At 47.3% G+C, this 27,855-nt stretch overlaps 2 protein-coding genes across 3 annotated transcripts; one reads left to right on the forward strand and one right to left on the reverse strand.

The window, feature by feature from the left end:
- Positions 1 to 181: 181 nt before the first annotated feature.
- xpot (exportin, tRNA (nuclear export receptor for tRNAs)) lies at positions 182 to 20,546 on the forward strand. Of its 2 annotated transcripts, none has more exons than XM_079734828.1 (25): positions 182 to 311; positions 1,215 to 1,377; positions 1,888 to 1,970; positions 2,140 to 2,196; positions 2,303 to 2,372; positions 2,734 to 2,985; positions 3,633 to 3,817; positions 5,057 to 5,225; positions 5,844 to 6,080; positions 6,642 to 6,680; positions 6,807 to 6,869; positions 7,434 to 7,558; positions 8,892 to 9,036; positions 10,095 to 10,214; positions 10,751 to 10,845; positions 11,285 to 11,354; positions 11,825 to 12,063; positions 13,000 to 13,285; positions 14,061 to 14,250; positions 16,518 to 16,634; positions 17,286 to 17,401; positions 17,570 to 17,617; positions 17,714 to 17,785; positions 18,050 to 18,106; positions 18,348 to 20,546. In XM_079734828.1, exons 2-25 carry the CDS (start codon positions 1,282 to 1,284, stop codon positions 18,372 to 18,374), a joined length of 2,958 nt encoding a protein of 985 aa, XP_079590954.1. In that variant the 5' UTR covers positions 182 to 311; positions 1,215 to 1,281; the 3' UTR covers positions 18,375 to 20,546. The 2 variants fall into 2 exon arrangements, with proteins under 2 accessions (XP_079590954.1, XP_079590955.1); XM_079734829.1 differs by having other exon boundaries at positions 2,734 to 2,952.
- Positions 20,547 to 20,647: 101 nt separating this feature from the next.
- On the reverse strand, positions 20,648 to 27,628 carry rtcb (RNA 2',3'-cyclic phosphate and 5'-OH ligase). Its single transcript, XM_079734835.1, has 12 exons — positions 27,460 to 27,628; positions 27,106 to 27,184; positions 26,935 to 27,002; positions 26,732 to 26,831; positions 26,310 to 26,466; positions 25,601 to 25,757; positions 23,907 to 24,066; positions 22,963 to 23,138; positions 22,245 to 22,433; positions 21,594 to 21,704; positions 21,132 to 21,251; positions 20,648 to 21,040 (listed from the first exon to the last, which is right to left on the reverse strand). The coding sequence occupies exons 1-12, from the start codon at positions 27,550 to 27,552 to the stop codon at positions 20,933 to 20,935; spliced, it is 1,518 nt and encodes a 505-aa protein (XP_079590961.1). The 5' UTR covers positions 27,553 to 27,628; the 3' UTR covers positions 20,648 to 20,932.
- Positions 27,629 to 27,855: the final 227 nt, after the last annotated feature.

Raw genomic sequence — 27,855 nt, forward strand, 5'->3', positions numbered from 1 at the left:
AGTTCATATAGGATTGATTCAATCGATTTATGATTAAAAGATAGGCTATAAATACAACTAAGTTGCATTTATAAACAGCTTTATATTTAAAAAAATATATATCTTTAAGATAAAGCCCAAAACTCTGATTTCTTCCGGCGGTTGTGACCCGAAAACACGTTACGTCACATCCGCTGAGTGGACACGCCGTACGAGATCCGCTCACGCATCGCCCTGGTACTCTGTAACGTACCGCAGATTTCTGGATCAATCTCCACTTCTTCACGATACCTACACGTTGTGTATACATGTGACACGGCGGCCCCACTAAGGTGAGATGTTCAGTGTGCTAGCCTTTGTCTGTATGCATTGTTTGAGAGGGGGAAAGAAACGCCATCGTGAGGTTTTTTCGCCCCACATTGATGGGATTGAGGGCGCTAAGCATGCCGTTAATTCGCAGGGATAGACCCGGTGTCGGCGGCGCCGTGGGTTGGACTGGTTCACACCTCACTCCGGGTCTAAGCACTTTGCTTTGAGGCCACCGTGGACGAGAGTGTGTTCATTTTAGCCCGACCACTCGGTGATCATCGGCTGGTATTATGAACGAGTCTGCTAACGTTAGCTTCCCAAGTAGCTCGACCCGGCTAACTCTAACGTGACAGCTAACTTAGCATTGCGGTGTCAACTTTTTAGGAGTGGCCTGCCTCGTCCCGATGGCCATGTACCCCCCACGCCGCTCACACTGAGCATCTGTCAGATCGCTTGAGAGGAAATGTCTCTTTTTCTTTCTTTTTTTTAACACATATCGACCTGGTTAATTCTAATCATGTAGATGTTGCCTATAGGACACCGTAACTACAGTGTTGAGTCCGCGTTGCATCATTCCCTATCACGGCAGGTCGTATGCACGATTCTTTGTGTGGGTTGAGATAAAGGGACTCGACTCTGTCACACTGCTTCACAAAACAACAGCTTTGGTGTGTTTCCACTCTAGGGTTCTAAGGGTCTTGGTAGTGTTTGTTTGGACCACTCATTCTAGCATGCTCATTGTTGAGCCTCGAGTCTAGTGATCACACCGTAACGTTACCACAATAAATGACTAATAACGTAACATGCAAGACTAGGTATAATTTGTGACTAGTATGTATGTTTTCGGTCGTCTTTTGGAGAGAAATACACACCAACAGCGGTGCAATTTAACTTTCCAGTACTATAACGATGTCATTGCCCTCCAGATGTATGGAGTCTGCCTGATGGTAGCAGAGTGTGGTGAACCTGTATTGGAGGAAAGCTAGTCCACGGATGGCCTGCCAGTCTGTCCAGTCTATCGCTGCAATCATGGACGAGCAGGCCCTGCTCGGGCTCAATCCAAATGCTGACGCCCGATACAGGCAGCGGGTAAGAATTTGGATTTTGTTCTGGTTTATAATCTGTGCTCAGTCACTATGCGAACTAGAGATGTTGATGAATTGTTTTATAATGGAGCTTGACTACAAGGGTTTGAATCTCGCTGTTTCTATCTTGGTGACATTTGGGTGTTGTTGTTAATGTCCGTTCATGTGGATACGACGACCACATAGGTGGAGTTAACACCTAATTTCACTCCACTGGAATGGGCCAACAGAACCAGAAAAACTTGAATATCTATTTCAATGTTTGTATTAACAAACGGTTTCACTGGTCAACATCTATGACTGCATCCTCATTTAAAATCTTCCACTGAATAGATTAGTGAGGTCATGAATCATCTATTCAATCTTCTAAAATGAGTGTTCAAATACCGTCAACCAAACAAGTCATGGCTTTGTTTCCCCTGTGTACAGAGCCGTGCTAAGGCGGAGCTTTGGTCATATCTGGTTTGATAGACTTCAATTCAGGGTTCATGTATCCCTTCTTCTTCCTCCCCAGGCCATGGCCTATTTCGAGCAGCTGAAGGAGTCGCAGGACGCCTGGGAAGTTTGCGCCGAGGCGCTGGCTAAAGGCATTTATAAGTATGTTTTCTAAGAAGACCTCAATCAAATAATATACTATCTAGAAGTCCACACCTGCATAGCACTAGGATATGTTATTGGCATAACATATCGTAAAGCTCAGTGTTTCATATTCACATTTAAATGCTGTTAACAGTACAGCGATTGTATTTTTTCCTTTTGTCTTCAGTGATGACCATGTGAAGTTCTTCTTGTTCCAAGTCCTGGAGCATCAGATCAAGTATCGGTAAGAATGGCGTCGGAGCACTCCTGCAATGGGTTCGGAAATGGATGAAGTTTTTTGATGTCTAAGCCTCTCTCTCTCTCTCTCTCTCTCTCTCTCTCTCTCTCAGACACGATGCCCTTAGCGGGCCTCAGCAGCAGCTCATCCGGGAGACGCTGATGAAATGGCTGCAGGGACAGGTAGCTGCATATAGATACTCGTGTTGTCACGTTATGAAGGGGGCCGGATCATCTAGGGCTACGGCTGTTTGACTCCCAGACGAAAGGGTTCTGGATTCAAACCCTAACGCCCGCTGTAGACTTCTCCTTGAGCAAGATGTCCCACCCCTTCCTGATCATGGTCGGCATGTAGCCAAAAAACAAATCCGCAATCGCTTTGGATTAAAGCAACTCCTAAGGACTAAACACTAACTGTTTAGCCATTCAGGAGGAGTGCTACTTGGGTCTCGGCCCAGCCTTTTCCACCCAACCCCTGAGCATCTCACCCGGCGGTGCTCCCTCCTTACCTCTCGTCTCTCTCCCCCCCCGCCCCCCCCACAAGCTGATGAACAGCCAGCCCGAGAAGCCCTTCATCCGCAACAAGGCGGCGCAGGTGTTTGCGCTGACCTTCGTCATGGAGTACCTGACCCTGTGGCCCAAGTTCTTCTTCGACATCCTGTCGCTGGTGGGGCTGAACCCAAACGGCGTGGATGTGTACCTGCGCACGCTCATGGCCATCGACGCGGAGGTGGTGGACCGCGACACGCTGCACTCAGCCGAGGCAAGGAATCTGATATACAACAGCACCTTTCAAGTAGGCACAAACGCAAACGCCCCCTCAACTCTAACCCCCTTTAAGGCTTTCGAAACCGTGTCATGGCTTGTTTTAAAGGCACGAGTCATAGCTGTACGGTGGTTGGGGTTCAAAGCTCAATGACACCTTTTTGTAACCCCTGACGAAAGTTTTGTTAAATGTTTGTAGTACTTTTAAGTGGCCCAAGTAGACAGGTGGTTAGCGGGTTTGATACCCAGCTGTAAGGTTGCTTGGTTCTAAACTTAATGGCAACTGTTCAAAGCCCTTGCAGAAATATGTATGTTATTAAATACCGATATTAACTGTTTCAAAAGCAGGATAGTCCAGTGGTTAGTCGACGTTTGACTCTAACCCAAATCTCTACCCTTTAGACTGTAGACTACCTGTCCAAACCCCAGCCTACTCATAAATGACATGTATCTAAACAGCATCACTGTAAGGCGCTTTGGATAAAAAAGTGTCTGCTATAAATGGCAGAAATACAAACAGATACATGAAAATAATAAACGTATTCCTGACCTTCAAAGAAAGAATCCACCTGTAACGGGAGGCTCAAAGCTGCTCCCGGGGCGCGTCGCGTTTTGAGTGTGCCGTCGGCCTCAGCGCGGCGTCTCTCTGACTGACGGGGCACGCCTCCTTTCCTCCAGGACACGCGCAGGAACACCCTGATCAAGGACGCCATGAGGGAGCAGTGCATCCCCAACCTGGTGGAGTCGTGGTTCCAGATCCTGCAGGCCTACCAGCAGACCCAGCCCGAGATCACCTGCCAGTGCCTGGAGGTGGTGGGGTCCTACGTGTCCTGGATCGACCTCAACCTCATCGCAAACGACCGGTGGGTTGGTCCTCCCTTCAATCCGGGGCGGATCTGTTGAACGTGGCAGGGTGTCGGTGTTGAGCCCCTGCGTGACTCGAGTTCTCAGCAAAAGCAAAGCCGTGGCACGGCATCATGCAAAGTCAATGCAAAGACGTGAACCGATGCAAATTTGCCGATGGTCAAGCAGGTTCATCGTTCGCTCGAATTGTTTGAACGTGCCCGCTAGTTTCGCTTGATGCTGAATCGCTCGCCAGAGAAAGGTTTGCCCGGGCAACCTCGCCCGAGTAGACTAGTAGCTCTCGTGTGCTAGGCTGATGTTAAACTATGTATTGACTGTTGAACATATACAGAAGGACATTGATTTGATTTTCATTGATTTAAATCAGTAATATTGAGTATTTTCTACACAAACAATCCCTCCCTGGGATTTATGACGATGTCTTCACATATTTCACCACACCTGCTTCAAGATACTAAGAAACGTGTAACTGTAATCTGTCTATATTTGGATTCCTGTATCATATTCAATACATCATCAGATGGCCTGAGGGATGCCATGTGATATCAGTATGCGGTCACCACTTTGTGTGTGAACGCTGGGGCTGTCAAACTCAGGTCCACTGCCCTGCTGTTTAATTTTTCTCTTTATGAACTTTGGGCCCCCTTCTCAAAAGCTTTCAATAGCTTTCTTTGGGGGACCCATTCATACATGCCGAAGGATCTTTGTCTCAATTGCATACGTTTACCATTTTGAGAATGTATCAGTCCCTCCAAAAAAATGCAGCTTTTATTTGTGATTGTTGCGCCCAAAAATCCTTGATTATGCGGCACGTTTTCTTAAAAAATGCGAAGAAATATGCGGCATATTTATGCAATTTTATGTGATGAAATTGCGGAAACTTGTGAATGCAGCTTTTCGATGACGTTCACGTCGCGTAATTACGTCACTTCATAACATTCCCATGGCAACAGGGGGAAATGGCCGCTCTTGTGTGAAGTAAACGCAACATTTTTCAACTTTCTGCTAAGATATATGTGACTTTTTTGCAACGAAAATGCGGGGATTATGAAATCATGCAAGCCCAGCATATTTTGCGCGGAAATCGGCAATTTATGCGGTGAAAGTGCGGCATATTTTAAAAAATGCGGCCCCCGCATGAATATGCAGACTTTGGCTGATTATACGGTGAATTATGCGATCGCATGATCAAATTTTTTCTGGAGGGACTGATGTATGAATACACTTGAAATTTGCAGGTTTGTGAACCTGCTGCTGAGTCAGATGTCCGTGGAGGAGCTCCGGGAGGAGGCCTGCGACTGCCTGTTTGAGATCGTCAACAAGGGCATGGACCCGGTGGACAAGACCAAGCTGGTGGAGTCCCTCTGCCAAGTGCTTCAGTCGGCCGGCTTCTTCCACGTCGAGCAGGTACGGCTTCCCACGCCGTTCTTCCAATCGCGATTGAGGACCAGATGCAAAGAGGCCAACATTACATTAAAGTTGCGTTCCACGGGTTAGGAGATTAGGATATATGGTTGTGAAATAGATAATGATGTAGGGTCAGCTTAGCTCAGGAAGGTAGAGAGAGCGGGTGAGTTGCTAGTTCGATCCCCGGCTCTTCCTAGCGTGTGTCGAGTGTCGAGGTGTCCCTGAGCAAGACTCCTATCCCTCACTGCTCCTGACGAGCTGGCCGTCGCCTTGCATGGTTGACTCCGCCGTCGGTGTATGAATGCCCTAAATGTAAATTGTGTCTAAGATCATGAAGTTGATCTTCTACATTGGAATGGCACTGGAGTCACTTCAATAAACACAAACCTATTTCCGATGTCGTACTTGGCAATTATTGTCGAAATACCAAGATTAAAGGTGACATATTATACCACCAGGTGTGAGTGTGATTATCCATTACAAGCCGTTTTGAAAACGGCTTGTAACGGATAATCACACTCACACCTGGTGGTATAATAAGTCACCATTAAGGCTCTGGCATCCTGTTTTCGTCTGCCCGCTGTGACTCTGACCCCCGTGACCCCTCCACCCAATCAGGAGGAGGACGTGGACTTCCTGGCCAAGTTCTCGCGGCTGGTGAACGGCATGGGCCAGAGCCTGGTGCTGAGCTGGACCAAGCTGGTGAAGGCGGGCGACGTGAAGGCAGCCAACGACACGCTGCAGGCGCTGGAGCGAAAGGTGCCGCTGCTGCTGCAGCTGCTGGTGCACGCCGACGACGACATCTCCGCCAACATCGTGGCCTTCTGCTACGACTACCTTCACGTGCTCAAACAGGTGTGGGAGGGGGGGGGGGGGGGGTCGTCTGTCTGTGTGGGATGTACGTGTCCGGCGGAGGTTAAAGGTGACATGTTATAACACCAGGTGTGAGTGTGATCAGCCGTTACAAGCCGTTTGGAATATCTGCCTCTTCTGACGTCACAAGTGGGCGTGTCCACCTAGATGTGTGAAGGATAGATGAGCAAGGCTTGCTGCAGTCCACTGGGTGGGCTGGTAGACTGATCTATCCACCACCCAGCTCGGTGGACACGCCCACTTGTGATGTCAGCAGGGGCAGGTATTCAGAACGGCTTGTAACTGCGAAACACATCTTTTTAAAAGTTGTATTTTGAGTAAATTGTTGTCGCCTTGGTAATATTCGTGTTTGTGTGAATGGTTGCGAACTATGAAGGGCTCTTTTTTTTGTGCGCACTGTTTTTAATTGTTATTGAAGGCAATTTTGACCCATTTTCATTGATTTGGAAGGATGGGCTTCTTGTATGTGGTGCTGGATGTGGGAAGGGAAGAAATGGAAGCAAGGGGTTAAAACTGTTTTGTGTTCTTTTTTTGCCTTCCTAGCTTCCACAGCTGACGGACCAGCAGAAAGCCAACATAGAGGTGAAATTGTCACGTCAACATTTCATCTGTTTTAGCATTTCAATGATGAAACCATTCAAACATCACGCAGTGTCCCGGATGAGCACCACAGGTGTTAACTGGACCTTCTGGTTTCCCCCCCGGCAGGCGATCATGCTGGCCATCATGAAGAAGCTCACCTACGACGACGAGTACAACTTTGACAACGAGGTGAGCTGTGGTTCCGAGGTCACTGTCACTGTTTCTCCCCCCCACACACACACGTGAGGTATAGGTTTGAGTCCAGAGCTGCTTGCTAATTTGGGACATCCGTGGCCTACTGGTGGAGTTTGACCGGTAACCGGCGGGTAACTGGTTCGAATCCCGACCGGTACCCAAAAAATGTGAAAAAAATTTTGTGTACCCGTCGGGATTCGAACCGGCCACCTCAGCCATGGATGAGGTGCCCTTAAGCAAGGCACCTGAAACCCCGACCGGTACACAAAAAATGTGGACGGCACCTCATCCGCGGGTGAGGTGCCGTCCACAGTTTTTGGTGTACCGGTCGGGATTCGAACCGGCAACCTCAGCCACGGATGAGGTGCCCTTGAGCAAGGCACCTGAAACCCCCACCTACTCCCTGGGTGCCGCACCGCGGCGGCCCACTGCTCTGGGTGTGCCGGTGTGCCCCCATGTGTTCACCTGCCCCCCGGATGGGTCAAAAGCAGAGAAGGAATTTCCCCCCCCCCAGAAAGGGAACTGAACCTCAACGCCGGGTCTGTACTCCTGCTCTAGGGGGAGGACGAGGCCATGTTCGTGGAGTACAGGAAGCAGCTGAAGATGCTGCTGGACCGCCTGGCGCAGGTGTCCCCCGACCTGCTGCTGGAGGCCGTGCGGAGGGTCTTCAACAACACCATGCAGTAAGACCAGCACTCGAGTTGAGGGGGGATGAGGGGGGGATGGCATCCCCCTTTGGAATTAAAATGATCAAAATCATCCCCCTTCTGAAACAGCCATCCCCCCTTCCCATCCCCTGTTATTTTATCAATTAATGTGGAACTATTACCGCTATTTCATTATAGCGGTTTCCTTTTTCAATTCGGCGCAACGTTACTTTTCCCAGGGACAGATTGGACAGCGACACTGCATTCTCGGGCAGTATGCTATTGCGCCTGCGTACTTGCGCAATAGTGCCTTCACGAGCTCTCATTCCACACCGTACGAGACAGACACTGGAAGCGTGAAGCTGTCTCTGCATCTCAGACATCGCTTCCGCAGACAACTCTGTCCCCTTCTCTCCCTTTCATTCCAACCCGTGAGCAACGCTAGTCTCCCTTCTCTGCCGAATGCATTTTTGAAAAAAAGAATAAGAATCAGTTTTTAAAATCCTTAAAAGTGATGCATGCCTCGAATCGTGTGATGCGTCCGATGAGCTGCGTTTTTGGGGATAAAATATATAATAATATAATAATAATACTACTAATAATAATAATAATTATCACACCGTTGGTCTCCCACCATATGCGCTGTTATCAGCACAAATGATCTGTCCCTAAAAGTTAAAATCCACCATCCCCCCTGGCTTTTTTTTTTACAACTCGACCACTGAGTAAGACCCCCCCCCCCCCCCGTGTTGAGTGATTCACCTCACTAGTAGCCCGTAGGCAAACGCAAGGCTCTCCTTGAGTTTGAAACTGCGTTCACAGGTGCATCTTAAGTCGGTTGTTTAGCTTTTTTTTTGGACTGGATGCCTAGCAGCTGAAACAGACGGCAGATACGATCGGGAATTTTGCGTCATAAAAATAAGAATGTAGAGATACAAGCATGCAGAGATACACTGCACTTAAGAGCTGATTATGGTCCCACGTTCACGCAACGCAATAACCACGCGGACGCTTCGACTTAGTCGTGAACCCTTTATGGTTCTGCATCGATTTTGGGGGCCGCACGTCAGGCCCTTGCAATGGACGCAAGGAGGGCCCGCAAGGACGTAAGGGGTCCGTACTAACCCCCTTGCGTTGCGTGAACGTGGGACCATAATCCGCCCTATTGGCAACTTAACGGCCACACAATCTCTCAACGCAAAGATGTTTACCTTCAGGTGCATTCCCTCTACAGCCGCGTCCATAAAGTCCCAGAGTTAAAAGTTGCCAACACCGTGACCTGTCAACTCTGTCCTGATGGCGGGGGAAGCGAGATGTTGCATGTCACGTGTGCTTGGTCCTTCCTCTAAAGTGGCGTGTGTTGCTCCAGGACCTGGCAGACGGCGTCCTTCATGGAGGTGGAGGTGGCCATCCGGCTGGTGTACATGCTGGGCGAGGCCCTGCCCGCCTCCCACGGGGCCCACTTCACGGGGGACGCCACCAAGGCCAGCGTGCTGCAGGAGATGATGCGCACGGTGGGTAACCCAGAGGCTCTCTGGATTCGAGACCCCGTGGTCCTTAGCCTGGCCCTGCCGGACTCTCGACCTTCGTTCCGTTTGCCCACAGAGAGCCTGGCCTCTCTCCATTGACCAACGGTAACTCACTTGAAGGCGGGTGTCTGTTGGAGTTTAAAACGATTGGATCTGCCCGGTGCCACACTGGATCTGCCATAGCCAATCGCTAACGTTCGACCACAACTCAAACTAGCGCACGACCTCAACGTCATTGTTCTCAGCCACTCCCTCTGTTCGCCGATTGGGCCGGCAAGATTTGGCCGGAGAAAACCCGCGGATATACCGCAAACCCAGACGTAGTACTGAAGGGAAATTCAAATTGAGCGGGAGTACGTAGGCGGGCGGAGCCAGGCTACGTTGTCCTCGGTCTACCTGTAGTACGTCCCTCGGCAGAGATAGCCTAACCGCCCAACTGCTCTTTAAAGGTGACATATCACACCACCAGGTGTGAGTGTGATCAGCCGCTACAAGCCGGTTTGAAAACCTGCCTCTTCTGACATCACAAGTTGGCGTGTCCACCTAAATGTATGACGGACAGATGAGCAACGTTTGCTACGGTCCACTGGGTAGGCCGGTAGACTGATCTATCCATCACACATCTAGGTGGACACGCCCACTTGTGATGTGAGAAGAGGCAGCTTTCAAAACGGCTTGTAACGGCTGATCACCCTCACACCTGGTGGTATAATATGTCCCCTTTAAGGATCTGAATCCATCAAGTATTTACGATTCTTCATCATAAAAGTTATTTGCATCAGATGCCTTCATTTAGAAGGGACTTGATGTGTTAGGGGGCTTGTATCCCAACTGAAGGGTCCGCAGTCATAGCAAGATGCTAAATCCCCCACCTGGTCATTAATGCCACGAGGACGATTTATCACACGGCACTTTGGATTAAAGCCTCCTGAATGGCTGACCACTTGAAAGCCTGTTTGACTCAAGCTCTAGTGCTCCTCCTGACCTGACTGTCGTCGTTCCGCCGCGCTGGGTAAAAGCCTCTCTGTTTTGGCCCCGTTCAGCTGGTGTCCTGCGGGGTGAGCGGGTACCAGCACACCTCTGTGTCCCTGGAATTCTTCGAGACGGTCGTCCGCTACGAGAAGTTCTTCCTGGTGGAGCCTCACCACATTCCATTAGTTCTGGTGAGTGGTTTTACTTTAGGGGCGTTCAGCAGACGCTTTTGTCCAGAGCGACTCACAATAAGTGCATTTGTCAGAAGAAAGAGAAACTACAACATATCGCTGTCGGTACAGTAAGGATGTTTATAGAACCAAGTGCCAAGCACTAACAATCGCTAGGTTAAACCGTTCCCCATTCACAACAAAGATAGCTAGGATTAGATGCTACACAATGCTAAGTACTTTTTTTAAGTGCCAGGGCGTACCTCATACATTAAGTACATACATCAAGTGCCAGGACGTACCACATACATTAAGTGCCAGGACGTACCACATACATTAAGTGCCAGGACGTACCATATACATTAAGTACATGCATGAAGTACCAGGACGTACCACATACATTAAGTACATAAGTTTACGAACACCATTATCATCATCAAAGAGCTGAAACACATCTACACACCGTGGGATTCATCATTCAAGGCTTGGGAACGTTTTGGTGTGCTTTCCTAACCTACCGTCTCCTGGTTTCCACCCCTGGTTCTCGTTTCTGTCAGATGGCGTTTCTGGACCAAAGGGGCCTGAGACACGGCAGCCCTAAAGTCAGGAGCAGGGTGGCCTACCTCTTCTCTAGATTCGTCAAAACCCTACAGTAAGACTCCCCATGGCTTTCTTTTGAAATCATGAACGATTATCGGTTATATATAACCTGGGGCTTTTTATCGTAGTCAATGGCTGGGAATCCATGCTTTCAAGTTTTGTAACTGTGCATCAAAGTTTCAATTACAACTAAAATTAAGGCATTTAGTAGACGCTTTTATCCAAAGCAATTAATACACACATTGACACACCGACGGCAGAGTCAACCACGCCAGGCGACAGCCAGCTCGTCAGGAGCAGTCGGGGTTAAGTGTCTTGCTCAGGGACACATCAACACTCAGCTAGGAGGAGCTGGGGATCGAACTAGCAACCTTTCGGTTAAAAGACAACCGCTCTACCTGCTGAGCTAAGCCGACCCATCAATGATGCCGATATAAAGAACCGTTCCCTTTAGTGGTACTGTAGTCACTAGCCGTCCTCTCTGTTCCCAGTAAGCACATGAACGCCTTCATCGAGGACATCCTGCAGCAGATCCAGGACCTTCTGGAACTCGCCCCGCCCGTAAGTGTCGACGCCCTATCGGAAACAGAAGACCCTTTTGTTTACTCACTGTCCCGAGCGGCATTTGATCACCAAAAGCAATGACGCACCAGTCAACACACACTTATTATTCGAACCAACCAACGGTCAACACACACTTATTATTCGAACCAACCAACGGTCAACACACACTTATTATTCAAACCAACCAATGGTCAACCAACGGTCAACACACACTTACTATTCAAACCAACCAATGGTCAACACACACTTATTATTCAAACCAACCAATGGTCAACACACATTTACTATTCAAACCAACACACACTTATTATTCGAACCAACCAACAGTCAACACACACCTATTATTCAACTGTTTTGATCAAAATCTCACAATAAAACAATAGCGCAAGTAACACAATCATCTACATAACACGGCGCACCGCACAAAACTGACTCAACTGATCAACTAACCCCCCCCACCCCCCCAGGAGAACGGCTTCCCAGCGCTGCTGACCAGCGACGACCAGCTCTTCATGTTCGAGACGGCGGGCATCCTCATCGTCCACGGCGACAGCCCGGCGGAGCGGAAGCAGGGTCTGATGCGAAGCCTCCTGGGGCCGCTCATGGAGGCCTTCGGCCTGCTGCTGGACAAGCTGTCGCGGGAGACGGAGGCGGAGCAGCAGGCGGCGCTCGGGGACTGCCTCAGCCACGCCGTGGGCTTCGCCAGGTGAGCTGGACGCGCGCGGCCCCCAGTGGGTCAGATCGTATGCCCCCAGTGGATGATGTTGACGGGGGATATTGAGGGAATCGCCGTTGGATTGGCGCGCGATGTTCGGAAGTATCTTAGTTTGGATCCGATTTGGATCCCCCCCCCCCCCCCCCAAGCAACAAGTAATGATTGGTTGAATCAAATACGAAGACCGTTCACCCAGATTTGAGCTTGTCTGCCATCAGACTTCTTCAGTCTTTTAAAATTGGATTCTTCTCATTTGTGAGACTACTGTACAGCGGACATAACATTATCCCTTAACCAATAACCACACCTGCAAACTTGTCGCTTTTCGGCGACAATCGCAGTTTTCTTGGTAAATTGGGTCATTCGCGTGAATCGCCATGAACCAGAGAGTTCTTTTTTAGGGGGGGGAGGCTGAGGCTTCATATGAAACATTATCGGATAATTGTTATAATTGACATTTCTCTGGGCCAATCGGAATCTCAGCACTTACTTCAGAATCTTGAAGCACACAGCGCCGACTGAGCTCGCCTTTGGGACGCCTGGCTACCGCGCGAGTCTGATGGAAACTCTTAACGTCAATTTGAAGCAGGGGTGTACGGTATAAACGGTATAGAAAGTACACCAGTGTGAATTTGCGCTACGGTATGGATTTTTTTTGTTACCGTGTGACCGGTAGACAGTGTTGTGTGTAAGTAAGTAACGCGTTAATACAGTAACCTAACTACTTTTTAGTGTAAAAAGTGAAGTTACGCGCAACTACTGAAAATATGGTAACGAACCATAGTTCCTTTTTCAATTCGGCGCCACGTTACTTTTCCCAGGGACAGATTTGACAGCGATACTGCCTTCTCAGGCAGTATGCAATTGCGAAAGCAGGCAGCAAGCCCTCCTGCGCTTAAACGACTCCCCCCCCCGCCCTCTGTCCAGCCGCACCAGCAAGGCGTTCAGCAACAAGCAGACGGTGAAGCACTGCGGCTGCACCCAGGTGTACCGCGACTGCCTGCAGGCCTTCCTGCCGGCGCTGGGCTGCCCCGTGCAGCGAGGGCCCCTGCGCAGCTCTGTGCGCTCCTTCCTCCACCGCATGATCATCTGCCTGGAGGAGGAGGTGCTGCCCTTTGTGCCCGCCGCCTCTGAGCACATGCTGAAGGACTGCGAGGCCAAGGACCTGCAGGAGTTCATCCCCCTCATCAGCCAGATCACCGCCAAGTTCAAGGTGAGCGCGGGGAGGCGGTGTGTGTGTGTGTGTGTGTGTGTGTGTGTGTGTGTGTGTGTGTGTGTGTGTGTGTGTGTGTGTGTGTGTGTGTGTGTGTGTGTGTTGGTCGAGGCTGCAGGCATTGGCTGGGAGTCCCGCCCACTGAACGATTCATCCGCTAGTCTTTATTCTAATGGCGAGAGACCATTTGGTGTAGAACCTTGAATGTTTTCTGAAAATGGCTCATAGAAGTACACAATTAAAGGAAATCAGTGATATAGATGCTCTGGAGGGTAGTTGCCCTCTGTTACGTCGTTGGTAGTTAACACCTGTTATATCGTTGGTATTTACAACCTGTTGCATCGTTGGTATTTACAACCTGTTGCATCGCTGGGAGTTGCAACCTGTTACATCGTTGGTATTTACAACCTGTTGCATCGTTGGGAGTTCCAACCTGTTACATCGTTGGTATTTACAACCTGTTGCATCGTTGGTAGTTTAAACCTGTTGCATCGTTGGTAGTTACAGCCTTTTGCGTCGCTGGTAGTTTAAACCTGTTGCAGATAAGTCACTTCATCGAGGAAGATGTATCTAAAAGATTTGGATGCCTCCTTTATACTCTTTGAACTGCTTGCTGCGATTTGAATTGTGGGGATAATGAAGATCTCTCTGCTCTACTTTAGGCAGTTTTGTTAATCAACTCCTTTCACCAATTCTTATTTCCAATCACATTGGGCCAGTTGTAAATATGGCAGCCTAAATCCTCCTCCTCCTCCCCCCCGGTGTGTGTGAACAGGCCCAGGTGTCCCCCTTCCTGCAGCAGGTGTTCATGCCCCTGGTGGTGGCCATCTTCGAGATCCTGGGGCGTCCGGCGGAGGACAACGACCAGACGGCGGCGCTGGAGAAGCAGATGCTGAGGAGGAGCTACTTCACCTTCATCCAGACCATCGCCAGCAGCGGCATGAACGAGGTTATGGCCAACCAGGGTGAGACGCGCCGGACAGACAATGGAAGCACATGGATGTCATGGTTGCTGCTGTCTATATGTTTTTATATGTTTTTCTGTTGTAGATGTGGGAAGAGGGTTTATCTGTGGTGTATGTGGGAAGAGGGTTTACCTGTGGTGTATGTGGGAAGAGGGTTTATCTGTGGTATATGTGGGAAGAGGGTTTATATGTGGGAACAGGGTTTATCTGTGGTATATGTGGGAAGAGGGTTTATATGTGGGAAGAGGGTTTATCTGTGGTATATGTGGGAAGAGGGTTTATCTGTGGTGTATGTGGGAAGAGGGTTTATCTGTGGTGTATGTGGGAAGAGGGTTTATCTGTGGTGTATGTGGGAAGAGGGTTTATCTATGGTGTATGTGGGAAGAGGGTTTATCTGTGGTATATGTGGGAAGAGGGTTTATCTGTGGTGTATGTGGGAAGAGGGTTTATTTGTTATTTGTGTGCTGCACAGTGTTGCCACACTGTGTCGTGCCTTTTTAAATATATTCTGCCCTGAAACCAACTTGACTGTGAACCTAACTAACTAACTAACTACATAACCTAACTGAACTGAGATTACCTTGTTGAATTTTGTGTTTATTGATGGTATGTGACTGTGAGGATTCTTAGTAGATGTGTGAATCTATAGATATCTCATTCTTGGGGACTATGCTTTGAGAAAATCGATTCTCTATCAAAGACCGATTGAAAATCGCTTCTTGATTCAGTACATATGGGGGTGCTAATTCTTGATTCAGTACATAAAGGGGGGGCTAATTCTTGATTCAGTACATATAGGGGTGCTAATTCTTGATTCAGTACATATGGGGGTGCTAATTCTTGATTCAGTACATATAGGGGGGCTCATTTCAGGATCCCCTCCAGTTTGCTCGGTGCTCAGAAAGGTGGTGTGCCAAATGATGTCATGAAAGCAGAGTTAAGTGTGTGTACAGGGTCCAAAACTAACACTCGCCACTCGCCAATTACGAGTAGATTTTGTCTCTGGCTGGTAAACTTTTAAGACCACTCGCCACTCTGGCGAGTTATTATTTTTTTTACCGGCGAAAATTTAATTTTTCCTTACTGGAGGAGAACGACGCTGGTATCTGCTAGTTTCCTGACAGAGTAATGTGTCTTTTCAGCAGAGACGATCTTTTGGCACGTAAGCGCGTGATGCCACCATTCAGCGTACCCATTGGTGTTGTTTGGCGCGCCCAGTAGAACTGCTAGTTTCCTGACAGAGTAACGTGTCTTTCCAGCAGAGTTCTCCAAGTACGTCTCGCTGCGGCCTGCGGGAAGGCGGGGCGTGACATCACGCCCCGCCCACATCACGGGCGAGTGCATTCTGGGATTGTTTGCGCCCGAATATATTAATAATATTTTAACGGTAAATTACGTAAATATATATATAAATATATATATATATATATATATAAAACGGGTGGCATAAATCAAGCGATCTGATTGGTTCCTAACTGTTGTATATTGAGCGTATAGTTGTCTGAACTGAGTGAAGTGAGTTGTCGTTCTGAGTTATCAATATTATGGCTTCGTTCGCTCGTTATCAAATGGAAACCATCCATCGTAACGTTACAACTTACTCCCTGTGATAAAATAATGTATAGACTGTGTGCTAGACCGATCTAACGGGGTCATCCCTATGTTCCCCGCTTTGTATGTGACCGGTGTTTTTCGTAGGTGGAATCCGGAAGAATGAATATTAGGGTTACGGTTATGGTTTTACATGAATTAAAAAAAAAGAACTTTCACTTAAGTCATGTCTTTGAATACTTTGTCCACCACTGGTCAGATATTCATGTTTATATAGGGCTGTTGCAGTCTGGTTGAGCTAAAATCAGAAACAGTGATTCATATTTTAACATACATTGCTACTAGTATTAGTGCATATACTATTAAAATATTGATTGAGAATCGCATATTAGACCCAAATTACATGTTAAATAATACTGATAGCAATTCACAACACTTAAAAGCAATTTTTATTTGGTTGGCTGGTAAAATATCTGCCTGGCTGGTAAAAAATTTCACTTACCAGCCAGCCTGGCTGGTAAGTGAAAAAGTTAGTTTTGGACCCTGTATGTGTATAGGGTTATGGAGTACTATCTTTGAAGAAGGTATAAATCAACAAATTGCAAAGATGTAAACACACAAAGGCACACTAAGACAAAATAGATTAAAAACAAAAAAATAGAATTTTCTGAAAAAAGGTCTCATGTGTTTGTATGTCCTAAACTGTCCGTCTGCAGGGGCGGAGAACATTGAGAAGGTTCTGTTCACCATCATCCAGGGAGCGGTGGACTTCCCTGACCCCATCGCCCAGAAGACCTGCTTCATTGTTCTGTCCCGGCTGGTGGAGCTCTGGGGTGAGAACGCAGAGGAGATGTTGAACAAAATATATTGAATCAGGCGTGTATTTAATACGATTCAAATGGAAACTAGGGCTGGGCAAGTTAACGCGTTAACGCAATCATATTTTAACGCGATAAATACAACTGGAAGCATTAACGCACTCTCTTTTCTTTTTTTGATTTTGAAAGGTTTTGCCCACAGAATGTCAACATTCATATCAGAAATCATTTCTGTTTTTAGTTCCACTTACTTTACATTCAATTACACTTGCAGTAAGTGACAGCCTGTTTACAATTCCCAAATCTGTGGCGCTACTTAACTACACTTGGAGTAACTGTTGGTTTACAATTGTACTAATTAACTACCTGTTTACAATTCCCAAAACTGTGTTGTTCTTTAAGTTTCATATTCAACCCACGCTGAGTGAGTCAATAAAACTCCCTCGAGATCACTTGGTCTAGTTTTTGCTTATGAAGTCCATTTGTTATGAGTTTTATAAGTGTGATTAATCGTGATTAAACCTTTTAATCTTTGCCCAGCCCTAATTGAAACCCATATATTTGGGAAAAGAGGCCTCAGTGTGCTGCAAAAGATTGCGTGCAGCAGTACCACCCTCGATAACGGTGTCATTGTTTTTTATTCAAATTGTATTTCCTGTACTCCAGGTGGGGAAGGTGGAATGGTCGGCTTCCCAGACTTTATCTACAAACACATCGTTCCTGCCTGCTTCCTGGCCCCCCTCAAACCGACCTTTGACCTCACAGATGCCCAGACCATCCTGGTAAGCTTTCATACATTCAAACTCGAAGTTTGTGTGGAGCCACCATTTTATTGCGTTCTACCGTTTTTTAAAGATTTGGGGATTTGCTTTATTTTTTTCCTATATTTGCCTACATTGTGTTTATGATCTTGTATGCTGTATGTAATGATGTTCTCTTCTCCCCATCAGACACTTTCAGAATGTGCACTTACATTGAAGATGATTTATAATAAGCGGGTACGTTCACTCGCGTTACGAATCATGAAAGTTGCGACCTTGGTTGAAATGTCCTGTCTTTAACCTGCTTTGCTTTTTGGCTCATTTGATTTCCAGGGGCCGGAGTTCATCCAGTTCCTGCAACAAGATTACCTCCCCTCACTGCAAGTGGCTCCAGAAATCACTCAGGTATGGCAGATCATCTGGTCAAAAGCAATACAGTAATCCCACAAATAAGGCCAAAAGCGTTGGTCAAAAGCGTTATAAAGTTATATATTCTGTGTATTTTTATCCAGAAGCTACAACTCAACCTCGCATATGGTCAGAGTCTATGATTTAAACAATTCTTTGTTGTTTTCCCGTCCGAGGCTGAAGATTGCGCACAGCAGGCATTACCGTTAGTAACCAGTAGGTGGCAGCGCTCTAACATGCGTCTTGTTGCTCTGTCCACAGGAGCTGTGTCAGGTGCTACAGCAACCAGACGTCAAAGTTTTCAAAAACTACATAAAGGTAAGCGCCAACATCTCTACTCATCTAATCTACATCTCATTGATGTATGTGGAACCTATGAATAATTCATGAAGCACATGGTCATTTAAAAATATATATAAATATCATTGTTTATTATCATTTTATTCGGAGCTGTATTGAGCAAGCTTCCTTTAGCTGGCAGGGTTGTCTCAATGCATCACATTGGAAACCGTGTCTTTTATTTATTACAATATTTATTCCTCCATCTCTCTGTCTGCAGGCATTCTTTCAGAGAGCCAAACTTTAGCTGTGCCGAGAAGGACACAGAGGACAAACGACTGGAATTCATCTGGACTTCAAAGGACACTGCCGAGAGAATAGTTGCCTGTGCCATTTACAGCGAAAACAAATGGAACTTTAGCATAGGAGCTGCTTTTTGCACTTAGAGAAGACCCCCCTCCCCCCAACACACACACACAAATACAGAGTCAAGCTGCAAAACAAAAACCTGATCTAAGTCGGTTGAGGTGGGGGGCACGCTGAAGCCAAGTCGGCCCTGGAGTGGGGGCCCCCTCCAGGGTGACCCCTCCAGAGGCCTGACCCAAAATACGACTGGTCCGTGTGTGTGTGTGTGTGTGTGTGCGTGTGCGTGTGCGTGTGCGTGCCACGGCGATGGGAACGCGCTGGATTGGTGATGAGCCACTCGGCGAGACGGAACTCCATATATTTGGAAAAAAGGGCGACCGGAAAGGAAGTAGGAAAAGGCTTCCTCAAGAGCTGGAACGCAACGGAAGGAAGCCCAGGTTATTTTTTTGTTCTGATCGCGCATCTCGGATGATGTGCTGAATATGGCCTACGGTTCGATTTTGTGAAAGCTAGCCTTATTAGTTTGAAAGTTTTTATTTAGAAATGATTAGTTTCATCCTTTTGAACTGGTTTGGTGCCACATGAATCATTTTGCATACATTTCATTTTTTCTTTTTAAGGGCTGAACTGTGTTTTATGAAATGTGTGTTCCTTTTTTTTTATGCGGATGAATGCTTGAGAAATTGTTTAGTTTCGAGTGACATAATTTGGGAGCGCCGAGCTTAATGACCCTGGGTCATTATTGTACACCGATTTACGGAAGAAACAAAAAGAAACGTTCTGTCGTGCAAATGCAGCAGCGGCCTTCTGACGTCTCATTTCCCTGGTCCGACCCCCTCGTTGATCGCTTGACAATTCTATTTTTGTTACGGGGGTCAGCTGTAGATATCCATGTGCTGTTTATCTCCTGCACGGTGTAGCCCCAGAAGGGTTCTTACCCATCAGCCACCTCATCGATCGAGTGAACGGTTCGAGACCAAACCGCACCTGGTGGTCGATGCGTTGGTCCAGGGGGAGAGGAAAACGGTAACCCAAAACGATGGAACTAAAATGTAAATAAGAGAATACGATGTACATACATTGTTGAGGTTTAGCTTTTTTAAAAAAAAGAAAGAAATGCAGGGCGATAAAGGAAGGATTCTCATCAAATGTCACTAATGCAAATAGTGTCAGAAACTTGAACCGGTTGGCCCTGTATCTAATATCCACCAAGTAGACTCAATCTCTACCGCTGTCAGGACCCTCAATGAAAGGATTATGCAATACTGTGAAGCTACCGGTCAACTTGCAGCCAATAGGAAAGGGTGCTTCATCTAACGCTACGTAGGTGTTGAGGGTCCACCAATCAGTGCTGCCTTGGGATCTAATTGTGTTTTGTTTAGATTTACTCGTCCGTAGTGTGTCACCTGCTACTCATCTACATCCTGGTTAACTTGTAAACCTTTTACTTTGTCAAAGCAGCGCTATGCTCCACTGAGGGAAAACCTCCATGCATTGCTGTGCTCACACACTCAAGTGTGTTGTCTTAATATTACATTTAAGTGCATCTGAAATAACCACACATCCATGAACTCTAATTGCATCTGAAATAACGACCTCTATTAACTGCACCCACTCCACCATCTGCACTCAACTGCTTTGGAGGGGTATTGACGGGCTATTCATATGCAGCAGTGGACTAGGCTGCTCTTAGTCATAATTTAAACTTTCAAGCACATTGTGGAATCGGATTCAAAGACTATTTCCCCCCTTCTTCGAACCATTCAATAAGCTTGTTTGAAGTCCTGTCTTACCACAGCAGGTAGATAAGTGCATCAGTGGGTACTTTGAATAGAAAGCTCTTTGCAATTTTAAAAGTCCTATGCAAACACAGGAATACTTGTCTTAACCACCTGTCTAGTTTTAAACCACCCTGGAGCGAGTGTACACAGGTTTGACTAGATTAGCCGATTTCAGTTTTCTTTCGATGGGTGCTCACTTTGCAGGGGTTCATAACGATGAGGTTACAACATGGCACGTGAATTAATTTGGACGGCAAGGTTTGGCTTGGTTTTTGATATTGCAATGAACTTTTTGCTCGACCATCTGAGTACCAATAAAGTGTTAAATAATCTGGAGGAATAAACTCATTCAACATTGATACTTATTGTAGTTCTAATTTGCGTTTGATTATATTGGAAGAACGCGAAAACTGCAATCTTTCATTGCGTCGGCTGTAACCAAGCAGTTTATTATAAGGCGTGGTCGCTCTCAATATGGCATTGATTATCTACACATACAGAAAAAAAAGGGAGGACTTCATTTTGTTCCGCTCAAATAAAATGTTTTCAAAATAAAGTTTAAGAATAAAAAGAAAAATCAAAGAACATCTCTTTGGGATGTTTGAACATCAGTCTTTAGAGGCCTTTTCCCATCCATTCATTAGTTTTCCAGCCGCTCCTCCTCCCGTACGTCCCGGTTTAAGTGCATAGAGTTCCCAGTGGAAGCGCGGCGGCCACCTTAGCCCTTAATCACCGCGATCGGCCGGAGTTTGATCGCTTTCTTGCTGATGCCGGCGTCGTGGCACGTGTTCACGACATCTGTGACGTTTTTGTACGAGTCGGGAGCCTGTGGACACACGAGTGTTACGAAAACCTTGAAAAACAGAAACGCGTGTAGAACCATCTGACTGTAAGCTGCAGTGCATCGATGCCCCTACCTCCTCCATGACGAGCTTGGGAGACGCGACCCTGATAGCGATGCCCTGGTCGGCCAGTTTGTCCAGCACGTCCTGGAAGTCGAAGTTACGACGGGCTTTCGCTCGGGATAGAGCACGACCCTTTGGAACGAAAAAGACACCACAGGTTCAATACTTCAGGTTAAAGGGTCTGTAGTGGGACACTCTTTCAACTGAGGGATCGCCTGCTTCACGATACATGGTAGAACCTCAGAGCTTTTATTAAGTTCTACCGAAACGAAGAAGGCAAGTTTATTTATTGTAATAGTAGTTGTAGTAGTACTGTTGTACTTTTCATACACGAGGCAGACTCAAAGTGCTTCACATAAAAACATTGTCATATAATCTAACATAAATAAGTAAAATAGATGCATTGTAGAAAGTGCAATGTATTTAGGATTTAGCAGAAAGCCAAAGCAAACAGAACAGTATAAAAGGCCGTACCGCTCCGTGACAGGTGGTGCCGAAGGTCTCCGTCATGCCCTTCTCCGTCCCCGTCAGCACGTAGCTGCAGGTGCCCATCGTTCCTCCGATCAGCACCGGCTGGCCCGTGAGCTGGAGGGACAACAGAACCCAGGACGGTTAGCGCCGGAGCCTCTGAGGGCCACGGGGGCGTCTCCAACCAGGGCGTCTCCAACCAGGGAGCCTCCAACCAGTGCGTCTCCAATCAGGGAGCCTCCAACCAGGGAGCCTCCAACCAGGGGGCCTCCAACCAGGGGGCCTCCCGGCAGGTACTGGTGTGCAGGGACATTTGGTGGGTTTTAAAGCATCTCCCTAACCCTTATTTACCGGTCTGGGGTAAATAAAGTACACCTCGTATAATCTGAGGTTATGACCAGGCCAGTGAACAAAGTTGTTAAAAGTACCATTTTGATTTGCTTCAATATGGTTTGTGTATTATCCGTCATTCCTTTGAAAGATCTTACTGCCGTGTGTGAACTATTTTGAATAATAAATCCAATTAACAGTTTTCCTAATCCCTAAAATATGCCCCTATGCCTTGGATTCCCGGCTGAGATGGTGGCTCAAAATGCTCAGTAACCGAGCGCCTTCCCGATGCGTGGACCCCCTGGTAATCAGAAGGTAAAGCCCCACCTGGTAGTCGACGGCGATGAGGGGGTGGTGCGGAGGGAAGGCGCGGGTGGAGCCCTTGCGGTGGACCAGAAGCGTCTTGGGCCGGCCGTCGACCATGTGCTCCTCCACCTTGGCGATGTTGTGGGACACGTCGTAGATCACGTGCATGTCCAGGTCGTCGGGCGTGGTCGCAAACACCTTGGAGAAGGCCTGCGGGCGGAGGGGTGACGGAGGAGAGCGTGGGGGCTGCTATGATTCAAGATTCAACATGGTTTATTGTCATATGCACAACAACTGCAGCAGCAGTCACTGGCAATGAAATTCTCTCAAAGGGAGTGCTTTGCCTGTTTTTGACTGCTCCTTTCCTCCTGCTTACTGACTACTAAGTGCTGCTGCTGGGAGTGCAGGGAATGAAGCAAGGCGTAGGACGTTCCACTCCCGACATGCTTTTAAAGCTAGGGTAGTTCGTTTGGAGAGTCCAGCCCGAGTGAGCTATCGTTTGAAAGTCTCCAACCGAATGCGCCATTAGTGCCTCGGCCGACGTGTGCGCGGGTCGCGATATTAAGAGGATTTCAACAAATATGACCACAAAAATACTTCCTAAATAAATTGCCTTCTCTAGCTTTAAAGTCAAACGGTGACTCATCAGTTTGAACGCTGACACAACAGATCTGTGGTGGGCATGCTGGTCTGACTCCCGCCTTTATGAGGACCTGGTCTGAGCTGTCGGGGGGTCTACCTGTCTGGTGAGGAAGGTCATGGAGGAACGGTTGACCCAGGCGTAGTTCCCGGCGGCGGCCATGCCCTTCAGGTAGTCCTGGCCCTCGGCCGAGTGGATGCGGGCGCAGGCCAGCTGCCGGTCGTTGACGACGATGTTGTCCCTCTTCATCGCCTTCTCCATGGCAACCAGGGCGTCTTCACCAATGACGGATACAAACCATTCGGTCACTTCGTGGAAGTTGATTGTGCCGTGAATGCATGCATTCTATAAATCACACATGGCTACGCAACCCCAACCTCATCTCTTACTTTAATCTCGTTACCTTTAGTGAGTTAGACTTCCATCAGCACCGATGCCGTAGGACAATACGGGTTACATAACCGAGAAACTTAAGCTCTTATTTGGTTTGTTTTGACTGTAGGCGTATGTAGATCCCTGTAACCCTTTAGTTAACCCAATAACCCTTAATTAGTTAGTAAATTAATTAATCGTGAGTAGTTAATGCAGCCTATTTCGGTAGCTTTTTTATTTAATGGACCGACTTCTTAAAAGGGGACATATCATACCACCAGGTGTGAGTGTGATTAGCCATTACAAGCAGGTTTGAAAATGTGCAGCATTGTGACATCACAGGTGGGCGTGTCCATCTAGATGTGTGCTGGATAGATCAGTCTACCAGCCTACCCAGTAGACTAGCAAACACTGCTCATCTATCTGTCACACATCTAGGTGGCCACGCCCACCTGTGATGTCACAATGCTGCACATTTTGAAAACGGCTTGTAATGGCTAATCACGCTCACACCTGGTGGTATGATATGTCCCCTTTAACCAAAGTGTCTGCATAATTGTAGTATTACGGGGAAGCTTTATATGTCCCCACCGTACTAATGTATCACCCCAAAGCATTGTGGGTAGTGCAGGTGTGGTAACGGGTCTATCGAGTGTGGTGACCACGCCCACCTGTGGCCACCTGGTGCCCGAGGCCTCGGCTGCCGCTGTGGATCATCACGCACACCTGGCCCTTGTGGTCGATGCCCATCTTCTTGGCGGCGTAGTCGTCGTAGATCTCGTCCACCACCTGGATCTCGGCGTAGTGGTTCCCCGCCCCCAGGGTGCCCAGCTGGGGGGGGGGGGGAGAAAGGGCGGATGGATCAATACTGGGGTTGCTTATAGGGACACATAGGGACATGTATCCTGATCACCGGCCTATGAATTACAAACCGCATCCATAGGCGTTTTTTTTTTTTTTTTACAATGAAGTAATACTTATTTATGTGTACACAAAACATCTCAACATATGGCATATTCATTTTGAGTTGAAGAAAAGACCATCTAAAAACGAGAGAAAACTCTTGTGTTACATTATCAACAATGATAAACTGAATGATCTGCTCCCCACTCAAGTCAGGGATCACCTTATCACTAGGGCTGGGTAAAAATATCGATTCATCAATGTACTGCAACTTATTTGTTCGCGATTCAATTTCGATTCAGAATTTTTTTTTAATCGATTATTTCCATTAGAAAAAAAGAAGCATACTCAGTCATTGTAATCTAGAAGCGGGTATGCCTAAATGTACATACTCTTTTACATTTGTCTATGTTATTATTTATTTAGTTTAGCTCAGGAACAATACTATACAATGGTGTATTCTCTTTTTGCTAGTTAAAGCACAATGAAATGGTTCATTCATTTTGAGGTATTTTTGATGTATTTTTGTCATCTGCACGCATTATTGAATCGATATCGAAGCAATTGGATCACTATCGAAATCGAATCAAAACCTAAATAATTGAATTGAATTGTGAGGTACCTGGCAATACCCAGCCCTACTTATCACCTTTCGGTTTGCTTATACTCGACTACTGGATAGAGACTTCAATATTTTTGTTTCTCTAGGTTTCATGTTGACTCTTTGGGTCAATATCCCAATTCAGTCCATAGGGGGGCTAATTTCAGAATCTAGTTCAGTCTGCTGTGGGCCACGAAAGGCATTATGGCAAATTTGAAATCAGATTATACACAGAGAAGGATGCATACGATTTCGGTCACTTGATCGCAATAATGTAAACACACAAAGGAAAAGAAACAACTCTTGAATAGATTGCTTCCTCATCTTATCCTAGCTACTTTTGTTGTATACAGAGAATGGGTTAACCTAATGATAGTTAGTGCTTGGCACTTGGTTCTATGAACATCCTTACTGTACCGACAGAGATATATCGTTGTTTCTCTTTCTTCTGACAAATGGACTTACTGTAAGTCACTTTGGAAAAAAAGCGTCTGCTAAATGCCCTGAATGTAAATGCACATGTTGTGGCGGTGTGATAGACTGGGTATCCCCAGGCCGTTCTGCCGGCGATTTGAGTTCGCCCTGCAGAAGGGTCTGGAGAAGAGCAACACATTTCTTTCTGCTTCCGATATGTTTTTGCGGGAGCCAATCACCAATTCCCCCTGGCGCGCTATTGGCTGGTCTAACACGATGACGACAGGGAAGCGACGGCAAGCAGCCAATCGAGTACAGAGTCAGTTGAACTAGTCCCGTTGATCACGGCCTATTGTGCTGAAGGAAACGACAGCAGCCTCCCCAGACCGACGTGCGATCTGCGAGTGAGCTTGGTCCGGCAGTAGCCGGGCTAGCGGTGGGGCGTACCTGTGGCAGGCCCCTCTTCTTGGCCTTGGAGGAGACCTTGTTGGGGTCGGCCTGCAGCATGCGGCCGTACTCCTCGCAGTGCTCCTTGTCCTCTGCCCAGGCATAGCCCTCCCTTAGGGACCAGTCCACGCCCATCTCCAGAGCCTCCTCCAGGTCCCTGCACACACACACACACACACACACACACACACACACACACTTTAATTATAATGCACATATTCCCAGTAGACATGCTGAACTGAATTCACTGTACATGGCTCCTCACTAAGAGGTACAGTCTCCTGCTCGTCATATCCTGTAATTATCTTAAATAAATGTGTCAGTTTGACTATAGATGTGTTGTCCTCTGAATCAGTTTCAGGGAACCAGCAGAATAGGACATAAACAACAGCTCTTACGTACAGAAAGGCCCCGAGGTGAGAGACCGCCAATCCTTCTTCTCTACTGCCCCAGCTTGGGCTGCAAGGGCTGTGATCGGTCCGCTCACTAAAACCCGACGCAGAACCGAAACGGGTCCACGACCGCGTCGGAGCGTCTGCGTGGTCGTTGCGTTGCGTCAACGTCCAACCATAACTCCACCTTTAGCCATTGTAAACTGAACCTATCATCTATCATGTTCCTATAAGACGGCTCCAACTATACCCACTATCAGAAGGCAGTCTGCCCCCCCCCGATCACCCTCCCCTCCCCATCCCACCCTGGGGCTTACTTGGCGGCCATGGGGATGACGCCCTTGGAGCCGACGCCCACGGGGATGTGGTCGAACAGTGCCTGGGCGAGCTGCTCCTTCACCGGCTGCACGTCGCCCTCGTCCAGGTTGGTCCGCAGCAGACGCACGCCGCAGTTAATGTCGAACCCCACGCCGCCTGCAGGGAACCAATCACATAACACACACAGACACACACACACACACAGACAGACAGACAGACAGACAGACAGACAGACAGACAGACAGACAGACAGACAGACAGACAGACAGACAGACAGACAGACAGACAGGTATATGAACATTAGCATACGAAAACCGAGGGAGCTTGTGTGTGAAATATGTATTGCGTGCTTTGATTGAAAGCTGTCTCAAGATTTAAGATACAGAAAAGTATGAAATGATCAAGTAATGCCATGACTTGCCAGGTGACACAACAGCGGTGGGGTCACTCATGTCGAAGGCGGCCATGTTTCCAATGGCAAAGCCGTAGCCAGAGTGGACGTCAGGAAGACCGATGGACCTCTGAGGACGATCACCGAACATTAGGTTAGACATGAACTAACTTGTGCTTGCGGATTCATTGTGTATTGCATAAGTGTATGGATGGGCATTCAAATCCACATACGTTCACTATTCCGGGCAGTGCGGCCACATTTCCAATCTGTTTCATAGCTGGGAGGAAACCACCAAAGCCTATTGGGAAAATAATAGAGCACGCAAGATTTTGTCACATACACGATTGTACGAGATTAGCGTTTTGTTGACATGGTGTATGACAGCCGAACTTGCCACGTACCTCCTCCACGACAGGCATTGCGGAGCTCCTCAAACATCAGCTTCTCAAGGGGATCATTGACGTAGAAGATTCCTTCAACCTACAGCAAGTGACGAGCTGTCAGTCAGAAACCTGATTTGATCATTGCTAGAAACATAGTCATCCATTCAGGGCATGTCACATGTCTCTTATAGGGCTTACTGGTTCTAACTAACACATGTAATGATATGTCAATTTGCGACCTGTATATATAAACTATACTGCATGACGTCCATGTTAATTATACGCCTATTTGATAAGATGATCGCAAAGAACAGCTGACAGGGTCCAGCTTTAGCCCAATGCTAAAGAGCTAGCCTCGTATTCGTTTCCTACCTTCATATTGGGCACAAACCCCTTTTTTATCCGCCAACAGGTTTTGTCAATTTTCTCCAAGTATTGAAACTCGTCATTGTAGGATCGAGCCATTTTGAAGCCCTTAAAGAGCCGGTATTACACGTGGAAATACACTCAGTGAACAACGCAACAACCTGCCGACACGCAGCTACGGGGGACTCTGTGACAAAATAGCTACGGAAAAGCGATTGCCAAATCATTTTGTAAATGATGAATAATGATCCGTTCTTAAATATGCGATGAGTGCCCCCCAAGCTAACAAACTTATTACAATTAATATTTAGATGTTTATTAATGAGTATTGACAAGTGGATCGTACGTGTCATTGCTAATCGCTATTTACAGTTTTCTCTTAAAAAACGCGTTCGCAACACA

Source organism: Pollachius pollachius (assembly GCF_949987615.1).
Source record: "Pollachius pollachius genome assembly, chromosome: 4".
Classification (NCBI taxonomy): Eukaryota; Metazoa; Chordata; class Actinopteri; order Gadiformes; family Gadidae; genus Pollachius; species Pollachius pollachius.